General features: G+C 41.2%; 1 protein-coding gene across 1 annotated transcript; it reads right to left on the minus strand.

Annotated features, from left to right (window-relative positions):
- Positions 1-1307: 1307 nt before the first annotated feature.
- Positions 1308-17810, minus strand: LOC110520458. Its single transcript, XM_021597794.2, has 5 exons — positions 17591-17810; positions 17080-17394; positions 16705-16810; positions 16513-16558; positions 1308-2395 (listed from the first exon to the last, which is right to left on the minus strand). Exons 1-5 carry the CDS (start codon positions 17667-17669, stop codon positions 2300-2302), a joined length of 642 nt encoding a protein of 213 aa, XP_021453469.2. The 5' UTR covers positions 17670-17810; the 3' UTR covers positions 1308-2299.
- Positions 17811-18581: the final 771 nt, after the last annotated feature.

An 18581-nucleotide genomic window follows, 5' to 3' on the forward strand; every position in this document is an offset into this window, starting at 1 on the left:
GTACAAATGAGATGAGTATGTAAACAAAGTGGCATAGTATAGTATAAAGTGGCTAGTGATACATGTATTACATAAGGATACCGTCGATGCTATAGAGTACAGTATATCCGTATGCGTATGAGATGAATAATGTAGGGTAAGTAACATTTATATAAGGTAGCATTGTTTAAAGTGGCTAGTGATATATTTACATCATTTCCCATCAATTCCCATTATTAAAGTGGCTGGAGTTGAGTCAGTGTCAGTGTGTTGGCAGCAGCCACTCAGTGTTAGTGGTGGCTGTTTAACAGTCTGATGGCCTTGAGATAGAAGCTGTTTTTCAGTCTCTCGGTCCCAGCTTTGATGCACCTGTACTGACCTCGCCTTCTGGATGATAGCGGGGTGAACAGGCAGTGGCTCGGGTGGTTGATGTCCTTGATGATCTTTATGGCCTTCCTGTGACATCGGGTGGTGTAGGTGTCCTGGAGGGCAGGTAGTTTGCCCCCGGTGATGCGTTGTGCAGACCTCACTACCCTCTGGAGAGCCTTACGGTTGAGGGCGGTGCAGTTGCCATACCAGGCGGTGATACAGCCCGCCAGGATGCTCTCGATTGTGCATCTGTAGAAGTTTGTGAGTGCTTTTGGTGACAAGCCGAATTTCTTCAGCCTCCTGAGGTTGAAGAGGCGCTGCTGCGCCTTCTTCACGATGCTGTCTGTGTGAGTGGACCAATTCAGTTTGTCTGTGATGTGTATGCCGAGGAAAGTCTATTTTCTTAGTCCAAGTAAAGTGACACAGGATGGTCATAATGCCTCTTGACAGTGTCATAAAGTGTATCTTCTTAGTCCAAGTAAAGTGACACAGGATGGTCATAATGCCTCTTGACAGTGTCAGAAAGTGTATTTTCTTAGTCCAAGTAAAGTGACACAGGATGGTCATAATGCCTCTTGACAGTGTCATAAAGTGTATTTTCTTAGTCCAAGTAAAGTGACACTGGATGGTCATAATGCTTCTTGACAGTGTCATAAAGTATATTTTCTTAGTCCAAGTAAAGTGACACTGGATGGTCATAATGCTTCTTAACAGTGTCATAAAGTCTATTTTCTTAGTCCAAGTAAAGTGACACAGGATGGTCATAATGCTTCATGACAGCGTCTTGAAGTGTATTTTTTGCAAATGATTTAAAATATGATGAAAAAAAACATGAGTGTAAATAATTATTTACAATAACAACAAAGGACAAGAATAACCTTTAAAACGAAAGGAAACTTCTTGGCAGGGAAAAAATACATTTGAATAAATGTGGGTTTTGACACTCTTATGTAAATCTCATAACCAACCAGCCATAAAATAATGCAATATATGTCACAACAGGTGTACATATATGTGTCATGACAGTGTTATGACCATATAATGACAGGATATGACACGTTATGTCAGTTGTTATGACATATTATGATATGGTTATGAGGGTGTCATAACGTGGTATGCCGCTGGGTGTCAAGTAAAGTGTTACCATTGGAAACATAAATACATTTGCACATTGAGCACTTGTTGTCTCTCAAATACGCTGTTACAGTTGTTGTTTAGCTAGCTAGCACATTTTTGCCATATTAGCTAGATGTGTCAAAACACTTCAAAACAAGATATGGCATTGTCATGGAAATTCTACACAGGGACACTTGAAGTCAATCTTAAATGAAGCATTGTTTATTTACAGCACGCTGAAGACGTCCCAGTCAAACGGAGATGCATAAAGTGTCGGTCTGAAGTGAGCTTCACCGGGCCAGTCCCGTTAGTTCTCTTATATACTGCTCACACAGACAAGTTATATTTGCATGGTTTGGCTTATTCATTATTCATCATTAATTCATCATTAACGTTTGGTTCATGCATGTGACTGACCAATACCTTAAGAGGCTTCCTCTCTCCAAGCTGAGACCTTGAAACTAAGATATCCCTTTAGTTCTCAAAACACGGTTCTGGGTGTACTGCCAAATTGCATACTGATAGTGAGGATTCCTCCTCTGCATGTTCAATCAGTCACTTGCATGAGCACAGAAATTGGTTATTAGAAAAACACAAACAGAAAATGTTCCATCACAGTATCACTAACTAGACACAACAAGCTGAAACGAACCACCTAAGATTCCCACATAGCAGCTTCTTGTCAATGTTGCTAGTTATCTGGTCATCCAGAACCACAACTACACATGGACTTCTTCCTCATTGAAGCATGTGCTTTGTTGTCGTGACCTTGTCAGCTAACCCGTCTATGATACTTGACTCTTTTTTGGCATGTTAAGTAACTGCTGTGTGATTACTACAGTCCATAGACTGAGTTGAGTCTTTCAAAGTATTGACTGCACTGGTGTTGTTCTCTTCTGGCAGTGTGACCATCAGACTGTGCATTGCTCTCCTGTAGGGGAGAGAAGAGAGGAGTGGAGAGAGAAGAGATCAATGATGGCAGCAGGTAGCTTAGTGGTTAGAGCGTTGGGCTGGTAACCGAAAGGTTGCTTGATCGAATCCCCGAGCTGACAAGGTAAAAATCTGTCATTCTGCCCCTGAACAAGGCAGTTAACCCACTGTTCCCAGGCCATCATTTTAAACAAGAATTTGTTCTTAACTGACTTGCCTAGGTAAATAAAAATTAAATAAAAAATAAATAAATAAATAAAAATGAGAGAAGAGGTGAAAACAGGAGAGACATCAGGGAGCAAAAAAGATGTGAGACAAAAGGAGAGTAGAGATGAGAGTGGAGACAGTACTGATTAACCTCTCTGGGATATGTGTAAGCGTCCCTCGCCAACAGCCAGTGAAAGTGCAGGGCGCCAAATTCAAAACAACAATCTCATAATGAAAATTCCTCAAGCATAGAAGTATTTTACACCATTTTAAAGATACACTTGTTGTAAATCCAGCCACAATGTCTGTCCTGTACAGTGCATTCAGAAAGTATTCAGACCCATTGACTTTTTCCACATTTTGTTATGCCGCAGCCTTCCTTATTCTAAAATTGATTCAATTCAATGTTTTTCTCATCAATCTACACACAATACCTCATAATGACAAAGCGAAAACAGCTTTTAGAAATTTTTGCAAATGTATTGGGGAAAAAATATTGAAATACCTCATTTACACAGGTATTCAGACCCTTTTCTATGAGATTTGAAAGTAAGCTCAGGTGCATCCTGTTCCAATTGATCATTCTTAAGATGTTTCTACAACTTGATTGGGGTCCACCTGTGGTAAATTCAACTGATTGGACATGATTTGGAGAGGCACACACCTGTCTATATAAGGTCCCACAGTTGACAGTGCATTTCAGAGCAAAAACCAAGCCTTGAGGTCGAAGGAATTGTCCTCAGAGCTCTGAGACGGGTTTGTGTCAAGGCACAGATCTGGGGAAGGGTACAAAAGCATTTCTGCAGCATTGCAGGTCCCCAAGAACACAATGGCCTCCCTCATTCTTGAATGGATGAAGTTTTGAACCACCAAGACTCTTCCTAGAGCTGGCCGCTCAGCCAAACTGAGAAATCGAGGGAGAAGGCCATTGGTCAGGGAGATGACCAAGAACCCGATGGTCACTGAGTTCCTCTGTAGAGATGGGAGAACCTTCCAGAAGTACAACCATCTCTGCAGCACTCCACCAATAAGGCCTTCATGGTAGAGTGGCCAGGCGGGAGCCACTCCTCAGTATAAGGCACATGACTGCCCATTTGGAGTTTGCCAAAAGGCACCTAATGGACTCAGACCATGAGGAACAAGATTCTCTGGTACGATGAAACCAAGATTGAACTCTTTGACCTGAATGCCAAATGTCATCTCTATGGTGAAGCATGGTGGTGGCAGCATCATGCTTTGGGGATGTTTTTCAGCGGTAGGGACTGGGAGACTAGTGTCAGGATCGATGGAAAGATGAACGGAGCAAAATCCTTGATGAAAACCTGCTCCAGAGCGCTCAGGACCTCAGAGTGGGTCAAAGGTTCACCTTCCAACAGGACAATGACCCTAAGCACACAGTCAAGACAACGCAAGAGGGGCTTCTGGACAAGTATCTGAATGTCCATGAGTGGTCCAGCCAGAGCTCGGACTTGAACCCGATCTAACATCTCTGGAAAGATGAAAATAGCTGTGCAGTGGCACTCCCTATCCAACCTGTCAGAGCTTGAGAGGATCTGCAGAGAAGAATAGGAGAAACTCCCCAAAAACAGGTGTGCCAAATTTGTAGGGTCATACTCAAGAAGACTCGAGGCTGTAACCACTTCCAAAAGTGCTTCAACAAAATACTGAGTAAAGCGTCTGAATACTTGTAAATGTGATATTTCAGCTTTTTTAATACATTTGCAAAATTTTCTAAACAGCTATTTTTGCTTTGTCATTATGGGGTATTGTGTGTAGATTGATGAGGGGAAAAAAGCACTTTATTCAATTTTAAAATAAGCTTGTTTTACGTAACAAAATGTGGTGAAGGAAAAAGGAAACCGCACACTGCTCTTGATAGTATCACTGATCTTTAATAAGCTTACGTGTCGGCCTCACGGCCTTCGTCAGAGCTTTTGTGAATGAAAAAAATTATTGCACCCTTACGTAGACCTAGCCCCACCCACATGCATTCATGTTCAAATTCAGAACATAACATACATAGGCATTTCATCATTAAATCCTTTTGGAAATAATGTCTGGAGGGTGAAAATCCCAAAACATTCTCTTTTACTCAGAGTATTATTAATATCACCTCCCCTGTCTGATATCTTAACTTTCTCTATGCCACAAAATCTAAAAGGTAGAAAGGTCATGTTTAGGTCATTCAAATGTACTGCGACTGGATAATCCCTGTTGTTTCTCCTGATTGAACTTTTATGTTCACTAATTCTCTGTTTGAGAGAGCGGGTGGTTTTACCGACATAGCAGAGCCCTCATGGACATTTAATAATGTAAATAACATGGGCGGTGGAACACGTAATAATGTAATTTATTCTGAACCATTTTCCTGTGTTTGGGTGGCAGAAATATTCACACTTTATCATGTTGTTGCACTGTGCACATCCTCTGCATTTATAGCTGCCATTCGGAAGAGGGCGTAAAAGCCTGGCTGATTTTCTTTTGTTGTTGGCAGTTGGCATGAACCAATTTATCTCGGAAATTGCGAGCTCTCCTATACACAGTAAGTGGTGGACTTTTAAATTCAGCCGGCAAAGCCAGTGTTTCTTGACCACGTCTCCCACTTTTTTAGCTTTAGCGGGTCTTTTTTGTAGCAGTTCATCTCGTGTTTTTCCCAATGCCAAATTAAGAGCTTCAGCCACACATTGTGGTGAATAGCCTCTCCTTAGAAACCTAATGTGCATCTCCACTGCTTTTTCTAGATAATCCTCTGTGGAGAGGCATATACCGTGCAGTCTGAAAAACGGGCTTCTTGGAAGTCCTCTTTTTAATGGCTCAGGGTGGAAGCTGTCCCCCTGTAATAGAGTATTTCTATCTGTTTCTTTTCTATGCAGAGTTGTAAACAGGGTTCCATTTGATTTCTCAATCCACATATCAAGGTAAGGAACACGTTGTGTGTCACATTCAATAGTGAATTTGAGATTGGGGTCAATGCCATTGAGTAGTGCCATAAAATCTGACAGCTCTTTTTCCGTTCCTTCCCTTATGCAACAAAATGTCGTCAATATATCAATAACACATTATTCAAAAATTGATTTTCGTTTGAATTATTAACAAAACGTTCTTCAAAAAGACCCACATAGTGGTTAGCATAACTCGGAGCGAATGTGGAGCCCATCGATGTTCCATTCGTTTGTAGGTAGTATTCATCATCAAACCTGAAATAGTTATACGTCAAAACATATTCAGCCAGCTCTAGAATAAAGTTTGTTGGTGGATATCCGTTAGTATCTCTGTCTCCCAAATAGTGAGCTAGGGCTGCCAGCCCCCCCACATGGGGAATGCTGGTACATAGACTCTCGACATCTAATGTGACCAAAATACTCTGTTAAACCAGTTATTGGTGAGATATTGTTTATGAAGTCTATAGAGTGTTTTACATATGATGGCAATGCTTGCACATGAGTTTTAATAAGATAGTCTACAAAGTTCGACAATGGCTCTAGCGTTGAGCCTATTCCTGCAACCACTGGTCTGCCTGGATTATTGCCTTGTTGTGTTTTAGGGTTGTGTAATTTCGACAAAATGTACGGCATGGATGTATGGCACATTTGCAGCAAGGATATTCATATTCAGGTTTTGAGATAAGGTTATTTAATAGGGCTCCAGATTAGAGCATATATCCCTTTGGAACACCTGTGTGGGATCAACACTCAGTTTTTATAGAAAAGTTCATTACTGAGTTGTCTCTGCATTTCTTCTTTATATTTTTCACAGTCTAAAACGACAACAGCACCCCCCCTTGTCTGCAGGTTTAATAACCAAAGATTAATATTTCATTAATTCATTAAGTGCCTGTTCTTCTGTTCTAGTGAGGTTCTTCTGAATGTGGTTTGTTTGTCTCGTATATACTGACATGGCTTCTTGTTCGACTAACCTACAATAGGTATCAATCGAGGAGTTGTTAACCATGGGACAGAATTTGCTTTTGGGCTGAAAATGGGTACCAGTTCTTTGATGTGTTTCTAGGCCCGAAACAGTGTTTTGCAAAAACACATGCTTAAATGTATCTTGCGAAAGAATTTAAACAGATCTGCTTTCCCATCGAATTGTTTATTTGTACATGTAGGTACAAGAGGCCCTTAGATAAGACTGAAACTTGAGCGTCAGTTAGGTCTTTTTGGAGAGGTCCTGCTTGTAGCTCCATGTCCACGACCTGTGTTCCTGGTCTCCACTTCAACCGATTGCCTCTCCTACATCGTTTATTTTCTTTCGTGGAGCCTTGTGTTGCTTCCGGGCTAAAAGAAAATGACTGTGTGCCATGGTAGCTGGAGTCACTGTCTGTAGGGAATTCGCTCTTAGTGGATGCCTCTGTGTCCAAGTTTCCATGTCCTCCCGATGCTGCGTTTCTGCGTCACCCGATCAGTGGTGCATCCCTACATCGGCCTCTCCGTGCTCCTGTCCTTGAGCCTTTCCATGCGTACACCTGGTTGAGCTGGTAGTCCTCTGTATCTCATTGATATTTCTTGATCTTTGTTGCTTGTAGAAAGTCTCTTTATTTCCCAATGGACTGGTTGATTGTGTCGTCTATGGCTGTAAAATTAGGGCCTAGAATCTCCTTCATTATAACCTCATGTTCGCTAATCTTAACTTCAACTTCTTTCACTTCCTTCGACACATGTTCAACGATTAATAACATTAATTCTAAAGAACATTTGTTGAGTATTTCACCCCATTGCTGAATTAAAGTTTTGTTTTTCCCTATTGTAGGCTCCTACTGTATTCTCAGTCTTCTTGGAAAGCTCTTGTTGTGCCAAACTCACTAAGAGTGGTGCCATGCAGGAACAAACTAGTTTCTTTCTCTCCGAGTCTCTGGAGTTGGATTTTAAGTTCGACAGTCGAGTGCGGAACTGGATTGTCCATTCAGACACCTTTTGTGCCGTATTAATTTACCATCCTTACAAATCACTTAATGTAAATGTCCATTACTGTATTGTCAGTGCTTGACTTGGGCCGGAGCTGACCAGAGTGCCATACAGGCACTTCTAATTTTGGGGGAATTGTGTACCAGCTTCTCTATTAACAAAGTAGCCTATTGCCGACCTAGATTCACACACTGGGGCAAAAAAAGATTGATCAAAGCGGAATGAAGGCGGGATCTGCATTGAATTACAATGGAGAGTGGGCATTCATTTCCTGATTCTGCTTTCTTCAAGTTTATTTGCTGATAGTCTGTGAATTTGTGTGTGACAGTAGGCTGAATGCGTATGATGCGCTGTGTAAAATTAGGTCAAATTAGGGTTTGTAAGGACATGAAAAGTCATTGAAATTAGTTTTTACATTTTTGCTAATTTAATTCATGGAGGCACACTTTTAAATATGATCAATGACTTAAAAAATCGACATCAGCCATTATCAGAATGACCGTTCAGTACATGTCTGTGTGTCTTGTGTGTATGCCAGCTCGAATGGGCCGTTGCCCAAGGAGAAAGAGCACAACATCTTAGCAGCAGGTAAAAAATAATGAAGAACAACATACTAACTATATAGCCAATTCAAAACAATGTGTAGCAGTTATCTCCCCAGTTAACTAAAGCCAACTAAGCATACATGTAATTGTCGCCTTTCCACTGGCACTATAGCCTAAATAAATCTGTACAGATGGAAAGCTGGTATTCCCCTCTATTAAACCGTAGCCAAGCAATTGCGACCACAAATATATTCTATAAATATCTTAACTGACAAATAACTTGCTGTGCATAGATCTCCCCTGAAATATGAATATTTGAGCCTAAACAGTTAGACACCTTGCTTTGAAGTAGCGTACCTTCTCCATTTGATCCCTGATCCATCGAATGAGGGAATCATTTTATAAAGACAAGAGTATTTGGTTATAATGTTGCAATATTTTATATCAAGGGTGGCAACCCTCTTTCAGGACAGCTACTGGGTGTACAGGCCCTGGTCCAATCACATGGTAGCCTAAACATCAGATTGAACTTGGGTGTTTCAGGGCTGCATCAAAATCCAAGTCTGCACACCCCGGAGCTCTCCAGGTGGTGGGTTGACCACATGTTGACAATATGTGACTAACAGTGCAGTTCTACTTTGTGGGGGGTTAAGTGCCTTGATCAAGGGCACAACGGCAGGAGATGGTAGGCCTACATGGGATCAGACACTGCAGCCTTCTTAAGCATCTTAAGGCTCGGGCGGAGTGTTCGGAAGTTCGGATAAATGACGTACCCAAAGTAAACTGCCTGTTACTCAGGCCCAGAAACTAGGATATACATATAGCATTGGATAGAAAACACTCTGAAGTTTCTAAAACTGTTAAAATAATGTATGTGAGTATTACAGAACTGATATTGCAGGCGAAAACAAGAGGAAAATCCATCCATCACATTTCAATGAAATTCCTATGCAGTTCCTATGTCTTCCACTAGATGTCAAGTTTTTAGAAAGGGTTTGAGGCTTATTTCTTTTTTTAAATGAGCAAGTAGTTGTAGTTTTTCCAAGGTGTCTCTCATTAGAAAACTAGTCTTGTTGCGCGCGTGAATGAAGTGCGTGCTCTTCGTTATTTATCTTCCCTATTGAAAATACTATTCTCCGTCTTCAATTTTATAGTTTATTTAGATATTAGAGTACCTGAGGATTAATTAGAAACATCGTTTGACTTGTTTGGATGAACTTTACCGGTAACCTTTTGGATTTGTTTGTATACATGTTGAACGAGTGGATTACTGAAATTGATGGCGCCTACTAAACTGACCTTTTGGGATATAAAGAAGGACTTTATCGAACAAAACGACCATTCATTGTGTAGCTGGGACCCTTGGTATTGCAAACAGACGAAGATCTTCAAAAGTAAGTGATTTATTTTATCGCTATTTGGGAATTTGTGACGCCTGGTCTGGTTTGAAAAAGTATTTTGATGTGGGGCGCTGTCCCCAGATAATCACATGGTATGCTTTCACAGTAAAGCCTTTTTGAAATCTGACAACGCGGTTGGATTAACAAGAAGTTAAGCGTTTAAATGATATAAGACACTTGTATTTTAATATTACGATTTTTGTATTTTGAATTTCATGCTCTGCAATTTCACCGGATGTTGTCAAAGTGGAACGCTATCGGTACACCGATCCCAAAGAGGGGTTACTTTTTCATGTAGGCTATAATAATGGTCATGAAAATGTGGTAGAAGTCATGAAAAATGTGTATGAACCCTTAACAGTGAATAATCGGAGGTCTTTATTGCATAATGTAATTTGTGTATTTTGGTGAACAAAGTCTAATCGACCGACTTGGACAAAGACAGCTCTAGCACTTCTTTAATCCTAAATTAAGCATTGTGTATAGTAGGTTGGTCATCTAGGTTTGTACCTATTGTAAAGGCCATCTTCCTCCTCTTCTGAGGAGGAGTAGTGAGAAGGATCGGAGGACCAATGCGCAGCGTGGTAAGTGTTCATAATGTTTATTTAAAGACAAACTGAACACTACAAAACAATAAACGTGAAACGAACAAAACCGAAACAGTACCGTGTGGCAACAAACACTCACACGGAAACAAACACCCACAACTCAAAAGTGAAACCCAGGCTACCTAAGTATGATTCTCAATCAGAAACAACTAACGACACCTGCCTCTGATTGAGAACCATACTAGGCTGAACTCAAAACCCCAACATAGAAAAACACACAGACTGCCCACCCAAAGTCACGCCCTGACCATACGAAATAAAGATAAAACAAAGGAAATAAAGGTCAGAACGTGACACCTATAGACTTTCCATCACCATGAAGACATCAAGTGGTTTGTGATGATGTTATGTTATGATGTGTTGTGGCTCAGTTGGTAGAGCATCTCGCTTGCAATTCTACTGTTGTGGGCTTATTCCCATGGGGTACCAATATGAAGACGTATGCACATGTATGCACTCGCTATTGTAAATTTCTCTGGATAAGACCGTCTACTAAAATGGAAAAGGAATGAATAGATTGTTTCAGTTTTCACATAGAAACAAGTTGCCTTTGCAAAGTACTTCAAGAAACTGGAAAACATACAGTATATCAGAGCAAGTATTTCTATATTCCACAAAGTATTATCAGATTAACTGTCGTGAAGATAATTAGCAGACTCAAGTTACAAATTCTGGTAAACACTCAAATACATTTCGTAAAAAAAAATATCACAAAAGTAGTGCAGTGGGTCTTTACTTGTCCTGTTTTAGTGGACCAATAAACATCTTCAGAGTGGGCAAAAACAAAATATCTGTATCCCCTCCTCCCTCCCACCCCGTCGGTAAAAACATTGCATCACCCCCACCCCAAACTACATCCCGTGGCTATGGGTACCAGGGGACCTTCAGGTGAGTCTTGTGATGCCTGTGTGCGTAATAAAAAAAACAACCGACATGTTCATGAGAGTCTCAACTTCCCACAGAGGGGTCATATTAGTGTGTAGCCCAAACTGCTACAGACAGACAAAAGTTGGCAGATAGGCTGTTCAGACGAGACCCTGGACGCTTGCTGGGGTCATAGAACGCCATCGTTATAGGCATTTTACGGTAACAAATACTCTTATTGTAATCTTTCTTACCGTGGTTTCCTCTTAACAATAATAGCACTTACAGTTGACCAGGGCAGCTCTAGCATGACAGAAATGTGTTAAACGGACTTCTTGGAAAGGTGGCATCCTATGATGGTGCCACGTTGAAAGTCACTGAGCTCTTCAGTAAGGCCATTCAACTGCCAATATTTGTTTTGCACTCCCAGGAATCCCAGTTCCACAATAAATGATTGTTTTGTTCAATAAAGTCCATCATTTATGTCCAAATACCTCCTTTTTGTTCGCGCGTTTAGTTCACAAATCAATTTTCACGACTTGCAGGCCAGACGAAAAGTCAAAGATTGTCGTTACAGTTCGTAGAAACATGTCAAACGATGTATGGAATCAATCTTTAGGATGTTTTTAACATCAATCTTCAATAATGTTTCAACCAGAGAATTCCTTTGTCTTCAGAAATGCAATGGAACGCAGCTACACCTCACGGGAGCGCGCCTGAATGAGATCATGGCACTCTGGCAGACCTCTTTGTCAAAAAGCTCCCTTTCTCCCCCACTTTACAGTAGAAGCCTCAAACAAGGTTCTAAAGACTGTTGACATCTAGTGGAAGCCTTAGGAAGTGCAATCGGACCAAATTTCCACTGTGTCTTGGATAGGCAAAGAGTTGAAAAACTACAAACCTCAGATTTCCCACTTCCTGGTTGGATTTCTTCTCAGGTTTTTGCCTGCCATATGAGTTCTGTTATACTCACAGACATCATTCAAACAGTTTTAGAAACTTCAGAGTGTTTTCCATCCAGATCTACTAACAATATGCATATCTTAGCTTCTGAGCCTGAGTAGCAGGCAGTTTACTCTGGGCACCTTATTCATCCAAGCTACTCAATACTGCCACCTAGCCATAAGAAGTTTTAACCTGTCTCCTCCCCTTCATCTACATTAAAGTGGATTTAACCTGGATTAACCTGTTGAATCTATGGGGGCGCTATTTCATTATTGGATAAAAAAACGTGCCCGTTTTAAGCGCAATATTTTGTCACGAAAAGATGCTCGACTATGCATATAATTGACAGCTTTGGAAAGAAAACAGTCTAACGTTTCCAAAACTGCAAAGATATTATCTGTGAGTGCCACAGAACTCATGCTACAGGCGAAACCAAGATGAAACTTCAAACAGGAAATGAGCAGAATTTCTGAAGCTCTGTTTTCCAATGTCTCCTTATATGGCTGTGAATGCACCAGGAACAAGCCTGCGCTTTCTGTCGTTTCTTCAAGATGTCTGCAGCATTGTGACGTATTTGTAGGCATATCATTGGAAGATTGGCCATAAGAGACTACATTTTACAGGGGTCCGCCTGTCTAAATTGGTGCGTAATCTTCAGTTGCGGGCATTTTCTCCTGGAATTCAGGACAGAAAGCACACTTCCACGAACTATATATCATCGAAGAGATGTGAGAAAAACACCTTGAGGATTGTTTCTAAACAACGTTTGCCATGTTTCAGTCGATATTATGGAGTTAATTTGGAAAAAAGTTTGGCGTTTTGATGACTGGATTTTCTTTTTTTTTTGGTAGCCAAACGTGACGCACCAAACGGAGCGATTTCTCCTAAACAAATAATCTTTCAGGAAAAACTGAACATTTGCTATCTAACAGTCTCCTCATTGAAAACATCTGAAGTTCTTCAAAGGTAAATTATTTTATTTGAATGCTTTTCTGGTTTTTGTGAAAATGTTGCCTGCTGAATGCTAACGCTAATGCTAACGCTAAATGCTACGCTAGCTACTGTTACACAAATGATTGTTTTCCTATGGTTGAGAAGCATATTTTGAAAATCTGAGATGACAGTGTTGTTAACAAAAAGCTAAGCTTGAGAGCTAGCATATTTATTTCCTTTCATTTGCGATTTTCATGAATAGTTAACGTTGCGTTATGGTAATGAGCTTGAGGCTGTATTCACGATCCCGGATCCGGGATGGCTAGAGGCTAGAGGTTAATCTGGTCAGTTTATGTCATGGAAAGAGCAGGCGTTCCTAATGTTTTGTACACTCAGTGTATATGTTTTTGGAATGTTCTTTCAGCTGTTCATAGGCTAAATCATCATGATCAAAATTGGTTGACAGTTCAGAAGAGGGTGAGTAGCCTCTGCTGACTCCTCTAGCTCCACATGATGGTGCAGGCCAATCAGCAGGCTGTTTGCCAGCCTTGCTGCTTTGTGGAGTCCGCCACTAGCACAGTCACCGTAGTTAGCTCAGCTTTCCCCATTGAAACCGTGTCTGTCTGGGCCGGTCCTTGCCGTTCTGCCACCATAGGCCAGACCAAAAAATAACTGCACCAAAAAAAGACATCCAAAAGGCGTTGGTCCGTGCTCCATGAGGTGTAGCCTAAAACAGGCCATTTCATTGGCTTTATTAGTCCTGATTTCTGTGACTAATCAATTTGCCTATTTAAACTCTGAATATCAGCTACCCAGCTTTATGAGGAGTTATCGCGAGCCAAGGAAATGCATAAGTATTTTCATTTTCGCTATGATAAAAAATTGGATACAAACTTGAAACCACTGATCATGACAACAGTGTGAAACTCCTAGACAGCAGTTGTGATTGTCCGTTCAATTTAGTCCATTTTAGTTTGACATGTACTGTTTTTAGGATATGTTGTTTGTTAACATGACAGCAAATGTTTTAGTTGACTGAATGCCGTTTAGAGAAACCTGAATTTGGCAAAAGTGTCGGTGTCATTACATTGTCACACATTTTATCTCCAGCCTGTAGGCTACAGAATTAATTAATTTTTTAAATATATTTAACCTTTATTTAACTAGGCAAGTCAGTTAAGAACAAATTCTAATTTACAATGACGGCCTAGGAACTGCCTCGTTCAGGGGCAGAACCCAGACGTTTACCTTGTCAGCTCGGTGATTCAATCTAGCAACCTTTCGGTTACTGGCCCAACGCTCTAACCACTAGGCTACCTGCCACCCCAGAAAAGGCCACATACTCTTTCTACCATATCCTAGGGCTGCTACATGATTTATATTGGATAATTTTTTTTGACAGAACGTTGGTGGAGCGCTGTAGAGAGGGATCTCTCCAACAGCACCCTGGAGAGGAGAGCTGGGAATGGACAAGCAAAATATGTTGCACCCCCTGCTTTTGACAAATTGGGCACTGCTCACCTAAAAAGCCCATACACCACTGGTTGAGAGAAGTTGTCATTATTTTGGGGCAGAATTATGAGGTTTAATGTGTTGTTGTTGGACGTGCGTCTTGATCAGTTTAGCTCAGAAAATGCAGCCCTGGTCAATCTGCCACCATAAACGCCTGCCTAATCCTGCCTAATTAGCGGGCTGGTCGTGGTGTCTGTGCCTCGATCTAGGTCAGGCAAAACTAAACATGGTGGTGTTCACTTTCGCAATCTCACTGTACTAAAGACCTCCATTCCTGTCATTATTGAAAGACTGCTAATTCTAGGTCCCAAGAAACAAAGAGATCTGCTGTTTCATCTGACAGTTAATGTTGATGGTTGTACAGTAGTCTCAAATAATACTGTGAAGGACCTCGGCCTTACTCTGGATTCTGATCTCTTTTGGCGAACAAATCAAGAAAATTTCAAGGGGAGCTTTTTTCCATCTTCGTAACATAGCAACAATCTAAAACTTGTTGTCCAAAAGTGGTGCATAAAATCTAATGCTTTGTCACTTCTAGATTAGTCTACTGCAATGCTCTACTCTCTGGCTACCTGGATACTTTACTAAATAAACTTCAGTTAGTGCTAAATATGGCTGCTAGAATCTTGACTGGAACCCCAAAATTGTATCATATTACTCCAGTGTTAGCCTCTTTACACTGGCTTCCTGTTAAAAGGCAAGGGCTGATGTCAAGGTTTTACTTCTAACTTACAAAGCATTACATGGGCTTGCTCCTACCTATCTCTCCGATTTGGTCCTGCCATACATACCTACACATATGCTATGGTCACATGACGCAGGCCTCCTTATTGTCCCTAGAATTTGTAAACAAATCATTGTGGGCTGTACTCAGCCTTGTCTCAGGTTAGTAACTTGTTGGTCTGTTGATATCCACTTTGGAAAAGTGGGTGGGGTTACATCCTGACTGCTTCGCCCTGTTCGGGGGCATCGCCGTCTCCGCCTCCAGTATCTATGCTGCAGTAGTCTATGTGCCGGGGGGATAGGGTCAGTTTGTCCTATCAAGTGAAATTCTCCAGTCTTATCTGGTGACGTGTGGGAACTTAAATATGTTCTCTCCAATTCTCCTCTCAAACTCTCCCCCCTCCAGGAGGACCTGAGCCCTAGGACCATGCCTCAGGACTACCTGGCATGATGACTCTTGGCTGTCCCTAGTCCACCTGGTCATGATACTGATCCAGTTTCTGTTGTTTTGCCTGTGGCTATGGAACACTGACCTGTTCACCGGACATGCTAACTTGTCCTGGACATGGTTTTTTCCACGCTCTCTCTCTCTCTCTCTCTACCACACCTGCTATTTCGACCTCTGAATGCTCAGCCAACTGACATTTACTCCTGAGTTGCTGACCTGTTGCATGCTCTACAACTACTGCAATTATTATTTGACCCTGCTGGTCATCTATGAACGTTTGAACATCTTGAAGAACTATCTGGCCTTAATGGCTTGTACACTTATAATCGCCACTCGGCACAGCCACAAAAGGACTGGACACCCCTCGGAGCCTGGTTCCTTTCTAGGTTACTTCCTAGGTTCCTGCATTTATGGGGAGTTTTTCCTAGACACCGTGCTTCTACATCTGCATTGCTTGCTGTTTGGGGTTTTAGGCTGGGTTTCTGTCTAAGCACTTTCTGACATCTGATGTAAAAAGGGCTTTTTAAATACATTTGATTTGATAAAGTGAGAAACTTGAAATTACGTGTAAAATAACACATGGGTAGAATGTGAATCGGATCCTAAGTTTAGTTTCCACTAGTTACCACAGCCACAAATTTGGCAATATCAAAAAGATTCATTAAAACTGTATTCGTAGCCTGACCTTTCAGAAAAGGCATGTTCGCTCCTCCCTCAGGAAGACATTTCCCGTTTTCTAAAACCTTACATTGTGCACATTTTCAAAACATAAACATAAGCAGATGGCCTCATAAAGTGTTTAGTGCGTAAAATAAACACATGAGCAGAACATTGGGAGTTTTAGAAAACAGGAAAAGGCATCCGGCTGGTGGGACAAACACAAGTCACACAGCCACTTCGTTTAGTAATGATCAAGTGTTGAATGGAAAGGGGAAGAGGATACCTAGTCAGTTAGTTGCACAACTGAATGCATTCAACCAAAATGTGTCTTCCTCATTTAACCCAACCCCTCTGAGTTAAGCTACTGACCTCTCCGTGCTTATCACAATGACTTTTCTGTTCCTGTTTTCGTTTCCTGTAGAAACAAAGTAACTTGAATTACGTATTTTATTCAACATTTTACTCCTACTCAACAATAGATACAAAATGAGACCACAGTGCTTTAGGCAATGCAGATTTGATTGAATTGAGCTCGTAGGTACACTACTTTGAGCTACTCACCTACACAGCCAGACCATACAACAGATGTTAATGCAGAGAACCCCTCCTCCAATAGCAGATGGAATTGTGAAGAGCAATAACCTCCGTAGGTTATATTCAGCATGACCTGTGTTAAGACAGAAACAATTGGGATTTTCAGGAGAGTTGACAAGCCTAAACGTGTTGTATTCCTTTGCTTTATAACAATATAGTAAACAATTGGGAGATAATAACCAAATAATAGGATTATAACATTCAGTATTGATGGTTTGCAATAATTATCACAATAATTGATATTTTTGTTAAAGTCAAAATTCTGGATATTTATATCTGGCATTACAGAATACAGTTTCTTCTCCACATGTTACAATATAAACAGAACATTACTTCCATTACCTGTGAGGTTATTAGTGATGGTCAAATTCCACTCCATTTTCCATACACCACGTTGATCATCTGTTATTTGACAGCTGTAGCTCCCGGTGTCATTTAACTCTACATTAAAGATAGTCAGCTTTGTAGGTGGATCAACACTCATCCTGTCAGAGGTGATGTTCCTTTCAGTTTTATTCAGTTTGTCACTATGAGAGAAAATAAGAACTGTATCCTTCTTCCAGATGTATGATGCATTCGTCTCTGAGTTATTGCAAACCAAAGTAACAATTTCTCCCAAAGAAGCTGATTTATTTTTCTGATATTTTGTTGAGTCACCTGGGACAGAAAACAACAAAGACAATGTTTTAAGTACTTTACTATAAAGGACAGTGTGAGATTTTTAAAATCCTTTTAAGAAGTCATAAGAATGCAAACCGAACACAGGTAGGTAGGCAGGCAGGTACACACACACACACACACACACACACACGCACTCAAACACACTGTACTGTGGTCATCAACTGTAGCTTACCTGTAGAGACAAGGAACAGCATGATGACCACAGACACCAGGTCCCAGGACAGGAGAGTTTCCATGACGATATTAGACATAGCTGATTGACAGAGAGAGAAATGGACAGAGTGGAGTGGAACGTCAGAGTCTGAGATCAGTGTCACAGCTAGCTAACCAGGAAACACTCAGAGAGAGCGGGACATGAACATTTCGGTAGTCTGAGGAGGATGGAGAACAGAGGAAGTGGTCGTGTGAGAGAGAAGCACGGAAGTGAGTTTCTCTGAAACATCACAGCCATTGAACTCAGAGACATCACACATACCCACTCAGCATTTTATTACTGAGTGATTTACTGTGAGCTCAGAGTTGGATTTCAAGGTTTCATATCCAAAAGCCCGATCCCCCATCGATGATCCCATCCCCCAAAACTGTCAGACTGGCCAATAGCTTCTTCCCCTAGACCATCAGGCTGCTGAATAGCCACTAAGCAGCTATCTGCTTCCCCTGTCCGACACCTGCCACCTGAACTTACCCACACACCAGGGTGTCACCAGTGTTTTATGTTGATGTTAGCTCTAGTGTTATTGTGTTCCATCAGGAGTCTAACACCAAATACTTGTGGTGAGCAGAATCAACAACCTCTGCATCATTCAAGACTTTTGCTTTGTGAGAAGGTGGTAAAATTCACAGTTAGCCATTGATATTTAAATGCCAGCTGAAATGTACACCGGGCCTTGCCTTGACGCCAAGTCTGAGCAGGTCTGCCGAAGCCATGGCCCAGTGAGACACGGGTTCCAGCCCAGGCAGTTGGAAACAGAAAAGTCAGAGCCCTTTGGGTAAAACACTGGGGTAAATCCTCAGTGCAGGAGTCTGGCCTAGTGGTAACGGGGATTTGAGCCCTGTCTTGGCCACTCTGTCTGAGCCATAGAAATAGATTATATTAAATGTATTATCTAAGGCCCTTCTATCTAACCTCTGTATTTCTCAGTCATTTCATAAAAGAAACCACA

The sequence above is a fragment of the Oncorhynchus mykiss genome, chromosome 3 (assembly GCF_013265735.2).
Source record: "Oncorhynchus mykiss isolate Arlee chromosome 3, USDA_OmykA_1.1, whole genome shotgun sequence".
Lineage (NCBI taxonomy): Eukaryota > Metazoa > Chordata > Actinopteri > Salmoniformes > Salmonidae > Oncorhynchus > Oncorhynchus mykiss.

Coding starts and splice junctions, on each gene's coding strand:
- LOC110520458 (XM_021597794.2), bottom strand. CDS start 17,669: ATGTCTAATATCGTCATGGAAACTCTCCTGTCCTGGGACCTGGTGTCT. Junction 17,395..17,590: donor GCTGTTCCTTGTCTCTACAG/GTAAGCTACAGT, acceptor TTTCTGTCCCAG/GTGACTCAACAAAATATCAG. Junction 2,396..16,512: donor ATTGTGATAAGCACGGAGAG/GTCAGTAGCTTA, acceptor TCTCCCCTACAG/GAGAGCAATGCACAGTCTGA.